Genomic DNA, 6,631 nt, shown 5'->3' with positions numbered 1-6,631 from the left:
CTTCCCGCTGAGCCCTCACTTTTCCACCGGTCCACAGAAACAAGATATAGGACTGATGCCGTTCATCAGTTCATCATATCAGATCAAAAATCACTTTCTTTTCCGTATACTCTCCCTGGTATCGGTTGCTATTCGTGTGGACTTACGCAGTCGATCAGATCATATCTCAGATAGATATGGATATATATCTCCCTCAACATAGGTCATCGAAATGATCTTGGACAACCCCAACAAAAGCACGAAAGCCAGGATCTTTCATTAAATTGATTCCTGTTCAAATTCGAACAGTGTATAACCACATGGATAAGCTCACATTAACCCGTCAATTTCGAATCCAATTTGTGATTTGGAGGAATGATATATCGAGATATCAAGAAGGAATTAGCATGTAATAATGTCGATTCATACAAAAAGAGTATTTCTTCAGGCACTGTACTTATAGGATGGGAATAGAGAAGGAAGAGGGAATCCCGAATATTTTGCATAATATTTTTGCCCGAAAAGGACAAATAGGATTCATTAGTGTTTGGTTAGAATACGAAAATGTGTTTGACTTAATTGGTTCCAGTTACTCTTTGAGACAAGCTGTATCCAATTCACCAATAGGGTATCCATTAGGGGTACCTTCACGAATGAATGTAGGACAGATCTTTGAATGTTTGCCCGGTTTAGCAGGAAACCCGATGAACAAACATTATAGAATAACACCTTTTGACGAAAAATACGAGCGAGAAGCTTCGAGAAAACTAGTGTTTCCTGAACTTTACAAAGCTAGTGAGCAAACAGCTAATCCATGGGTATTCGAACCAGATCATCCTGGAAAACATAGATTAATTGATGGAAGAACAGGAGATGTTTTTGAACAACCTGTTACAATAGGAAAAGCTTATATGTCGAAATTGAGTCATCAAGTTGATGAGAAAATACATGCACGTTCGAGTGGACCTTATGCACGGGTTACACAACAACCTCTTAGAGGAAAATCCAAACGAGGGGGGCAACGAATAGGAGAAATGGAAGTTTGGGCTCTAGAAGGTTTTGGTGTTGCTTATATTTTACAAGAGATGCTTACTCTCAAATCTGACCATATTAGAACTCGTAATGAAGTACTTGGTGCCATTATCACTGGAGGGCCAATACCTAAACCTGACACTGCTCCAGAATCTTTCCGATTGCTCATTCGAGAATTACGATCTTTAGCTCTAGAATTGAATCATGCTATTATATCTGAGAAAAACTTTCAGATAGATAGAGAGGAAGTTTGATCACAATAAATTGAGATCTTTTATGATTGACCAGAATAAACATCAACAACTTCGAATTGGATTAGCTTCTCCCGAACAGATTTGTGCTTGGTCCGAAAAATTTTTACCTAATGGTGAGATAGTTGGACAGGTGACTAAACCTCATACTCTACATTATGAAACTAATAAACCAGAAAGAGATGGATCGTTTTGTGAAAGAATCTTTGGACCTATCAAAAGTAGAGTTTGTTCTTGTGGAAATTCTCCAGGGATTGGAAATGAGAAGATAGATGCAAAATTTTGCACACAATGTGGAGTTGAATTCGTTGATTCTCGAATTCGAAGATATCAAATGGGATACATTAAACTGGCATGTCCGGTGGTTCACGTATGGTATTTGAAACGCCTTCCCAGTTATATTGCGAATCTATTAGCTAAAACTCGGAAAGAATTAGAAGGTCCAGTATACTGCGATGTGTGACTTGATCACAAGTTCCGATCATACAGATCCGTAATCAGGAACTGTCATCCTATTAAATCTCATTGGGATGCCTTTAGCTCTGACATGACCCTCCAGAGGAGTAGCATGAAGCTCAGAATTATAAGCATCTTTTCAAGATGCTGAGAAAGAGGAATTAGTCCAGGGTTTAGATATTATTTATCAAATTGCTAATTGAACTTCGTGAAAACACTTCTTTCAGATAATGGAATTTGAATTTCATTCTCTTTTATTTGGGTTAGCCCTGAATAGAGGTATTCCGGACCGAAGATATGGCTATAGGAGTCTATTCATCGCACATATGCTTCGATCAATAGTATTGTAACCATCGAAGTAAAGCAAAGCAAGCAGGAACCTAAAGGATCAAATGGAACGAGATAAAGACAGGTAAATCCCTAATTGAAGGTCTTTCAAGAAGAAAAGGATTGTTCGAAAGGGAGGAGACTGCTCAATAATTCCATATCTATGTTGTAGAATCATAACATAAAGGAATACTCAATTTCACTTGGAACTTGAGCAGAGAGTAGCGATCTCTCTTCAGAGCGAAAAAGAGTTTTTGCATCTTTTTTTTTAGTTACTTGAGCCGGATGAGAGGAAACTTTCACGTCCGATCCTGAAGGGGGGGAAATCTTAGAATAACCTATCCAAATCTTTTTCTTGCTAGGCCCATAGCTAACAAACCAACTTTATTGAGATCATGGGGTACATTCGATTATGAGATTCAATCCTGGAGAGAGATTATTCCTCATTACCTCTCTGCTCGTCCTTATTACCTCTTTCCTCGGGGTTCTGGAACATTTAAAGAGAGAGAAATAGCTACTGGGGGAGATGCTATCGGGAAACAACTAATGGGTCTGGATCTGCAAATGATTATAGATCGTTCACATATGGAATGGAAGAACTTGGTGGAATTGAAATGGAATAGATTGGAAGAGAACCAAGAATCTACTGTGGATAGATGGGAGGATGAAAAAATTAGAAGAAGAAAGGATTTTCTGGTTGGACGCATGAAATTGGCTAAACATTTTCTCCGAACAAATATAGAACCAAAATGGATGGTCTTATGCCTATTACCAGTTCTTCCTCCCGAACCGAGGCCAATCGTTCAATTAGGTGAAGGTGGACTTATTACCTCGTCAGATCTAAATGAACTTTATCGAAGAGTTATCAATCAGAATAATACTCTTACAAATTTATTAGCAAGAAGTGGATCTGAGTCATTTGTTATACTCATCCCTTTATATAATCCATTATTAGTAGGGGTGGTCACTAATTGGCTAGGTAGGGACACTAATACAATTCGATCCGCTATTTATAGGCAAATTTTTCATTTACAATCTATGGATAATCAGGTTGGATCCAGTCAAAATGACGAAAGAATTATCTACAAAGTAGGAAAGGCTTTTATACAAAATACGCTTAGAAGAAATTCTCCCATGAATCCTCTATCTACAAAAAAGGAATTATGGAAGAAAAGGTTTTGTTATTTGTCCGAATGGTATTTAGAACCTTCGATTGCCGAAACAACTATGAAGGAATTGACCATACTTCCCCATATTTTGGGTTGCTTGGCCGGATCAGCGGCTCGAGATTCTTGGTCTATATCAGAACGAAATAGAGAGAATTGGATTCCTTTCGATAAATTAGCTGAGCATGATCTTGATATAGCTTCTAGTCTTTTAGAAAGTATTCTGGTGGAGTTTCCATTTTCTAGGTTAGGAATATGTCGGGGTAAGTCCGATAAGGATCAGATCACATTTGCTCCTCAACTCAAAATGAGAGATAATCTAGATCTGATATGATTTATGAAAGAATATGAATTGAAGTTTACTCCCGGCGCAAAACAAAGGGATATGGATGAAGAATTAATAAAGAATGTAGTTTGGACTCCTAGGATCTGGCGTCTTAGTTTTCTTCGCAGTAATAGATTCGATCATATAAAAACACCCAATTCATTGGGATCTTCGTATCAGTTCGGATCGTTAAGAAAACGGCAGATGGACAGATCTCTATTTCCTATACAATATCCGAAGCAATATAAATACTCTAAGAAACCACTGTTCTTTATAGGAAGACGATTTCTTTGGGATTCCTTCCTATTTCAAGAGCAGCGCCCTGTGTTTTCACGCCGAGAATTTTTCGCAAATGAAGAACTGCTGAAAAGGCTTTATATTACTTATGGTGCAAGAAGATTAATAGCACAACCTGATTTTTTCCCTAAAAAAAGTATCCAAAGTTTTTTTCGTAGATATGATTCAAAATCCACGATCAATTCGGTTTTGGTCATGAATTGGTGGAAACCAATGTCTCTTAGACATAGACATATCGAGCATTTCAAACGCATTCAAGCGATTGGTATCCAATTGGAACGTATGCAGCCATATTTTCCTATATATTCATATAACCGTTGGTTGACCGAAAATTCGAGAGAAAGGGTTGACCGCTTCCAATCGTTAATTCATCGCCAAAGATGGCTCGGAACCAATAGGTTATTATCTAATGAATCTTTTCTTTATAATACTCTATTCGAGAGTTATCAATATTTATCAAATCTGTTCCTATCTAACAGAATGTTATTGGATCAAATTACAAAGACATTGTTGGAGAATAAATGGCTTTTTCCCAATGAAATTGAACACTCAATTCATACAACAGGATTAAGATTTGATATCAGCTGGGAGAATATGGAATGAAGTAAAAGAAAATTGACCGGGCAGTAGGGTCGTGGGAATCAATGAGAGGTTCTACATATGCTCCAATTTAAGATCCTATAAAGACTTGATAGATCTTTAATTTGAGGTTCCTCACTCCGAGATCTCGACCGTGTAAGAGTAAGCATAGTCTAATAATATCTCATTAAGTTAACTAGACTATGCTTACTCCTTATTTCCTCGATTTCGGTTCTAGCATTATTTTTTTTCCACACTATTTGAAGAGAGGAAAGGATAGAGTCACAGGATCCGACATGGATATAGTTGGTGAGGTTCGGTCGTAACTCCCGTATATTGCAAGATCTTGGGGTTTCAAATAAATGAAAAAAAGAAGAAGACCCTGGATAATCAAATTGGAAGAGATACAAAGTTATCAATTTCTATGCAATCCATGGACCAAATCCAATTTGATTAGATTGTTAATTCAAATCCTTTCACGTCGGGAGCGCCTTATAAAGCTTTTTGATCCTAGAATTCTCAGTACGTTGCTTTTACGCGATCTACGGAAAAGCAATCCATATTTTTTGGTCAAAGGTATAGTAGTACTTACATTATCGATCCTCATATATCGCTTCAATCATCAAAGTAGTATGATTGATAGAAAAAATTTCTATTCGATTAAACTCTTTCCTATCCATAACTTTATGGAACTTGGAAATGAAACACCGGAAGAATATTTAAAGCCTTTCACTCAAAATTGGTTGAGATTTCCGCATCTTTTACTATCTTTCCAATGCCTCCTATCTTGGTAGCTGTAGTGGCAAGATCCATACCATTAGGGGTAATATTAGTGTCCCTATTAATATTTTCTTCTATTTTTTTGGCTTACAAAATAAAAGAGGAGGAAAAACACCTTTTATTCATTTTCTCTCATTAGGAACAAACCCTATCAAAAGTTTTATAGGTTTTTTTTTTTATGAGTGATATTGCCCCTTACTTGTCTGCTCTTCCTTCTTTAGGAATTTTCAGTATAACGTACAAAATAATCTTCAAATTACGAAGGAATTGACGAATAGGACAAGATCGGAAACCCAATTAGTTCTTCGAATAATGAAATAGGAGAATGGGATCAGAGAAAATAGGAATCTTCTCCAAGATTGCTTAGTTATTCTCCTCATCTCTCCTCCCTACGATCTATCTCTATTTTCCGGCCGGATCGTTTGGACAAGGAAAGGAGGGAATGGCATGTATATAGTACACGATATAGCATATCGGGGATCGTTCAACAAGTTGATCTGTTCCAGTGCTTATGGAGTCACTCCCTATTTCAATTTTATTCCAATTTAGATCTAAATGAACATTTTTAGATCTAAATGAACATTTTATCAAGAATATATAAGGGAGAAGAAGGATAAAAGGCTCCGAAGGGGTATTAATTTTTGAATCAATAAGTAAACTTCATGTTCAAAAATCTATGGACCTAAAGATTCATCTCGGCCAATTGAACTTTCTCAAATTGTTTCTTCTTAAGGACCAAAAATATCTGTGCCAGAATGACAGATGCTAAGAATAATAAAAGACCTTTAACACGTAATGGATCTTGAAGTACTATCTCTGCATCTCCTTGACCAAATCCACCCAAATTAGGGTTATTCGTTAATGGCTGATCGACCTTGATCAATTCGCCTTCTGAAATAAGAAGCTCCGGTCCTGGAGGTACAATGTCAACCACTTGCCCACCATCTGATGTATTATCGATAGTTATCTCATATCCACCCTTTTCTTTACGTAAAATTTTGCTCACTCTTCCTGTTGCTGAAGCACTATAGACCGTATTGTTGCTCTTACTCCCGTCGGGATAAATTTGTCCTCTTCCTCTATTACCACCCACATATATGGGATATTTCAGGAAGTGAGCTTCTTTATCAGTAGAAGGATCTGGTGAAAGGATGGGGAACACAAGTTCACTATATTTTTGACCGGGAACAGGACCTATTACAATAATGTTTTTTTTATTGGGACGATAGTTCTGAAAATAAAGATTACCCGTCTTTTGTCTAATCTCAGGGGAAATACGATCCGGAGGGGCTAATTCAAAGCCCTCGGGTAAAATTAGAACAGCTCCTACATTTAAAGCCCCTTTCTTGCCATTAGCAAGAACTTGTTTCATCTGCATATCATAGGGGATCTTAACAACTGCTTCAAATACGGTATTGGGAAAACGGTGTTGTCATATT

The 6,631-nt window shown here is 37.2% G+C and overlaps 1 protein-coding gene across 1 annotated transcript; it reads left to right on the top strand.

The window, feature by feature from the left end:
• Positions 1 to 2,110: 2,110 nt before the first annotated feature.
• LOC149182283 (uncharacterized) lies at positions 2,111 to 3,545 on the top strand. The gene is made up of 2 exons (XM_089414511.1): positions 2,111 to 2,130; positions 2,363 to 3,545. Exons 1-2 carry the CDS (start codon positions 2,111 to 2,113, stop codon positions 3,543 to 3,545), a joined length of 1,203 nt encoding a protein of 400 aa, XP_089270637.1.
• Positions 3,546 to 6,631: the final 3,086 nt, after the last annotated feature.

The sequence above is a fragment of the Pinus tabuliformis genome, chromosome 3_2 (genome assembly GCF_031772625.1).
Source record: "Pinus tabuliformis cultivar Carrire ecotype Pingquan chromosome 3_2, CPIR1, whole genome shotgun sequence".
NCBI lineage: Eukaryota > Viridiplantae > Streptophyta > Pinopsida > Pinales > Pinaceae > Pinus > Pinus tabuliformis.
Note: the sequence above shows the minus strand (reverse complement) of the source record. Positions and strands in the feature narration are given on the sequence as shown.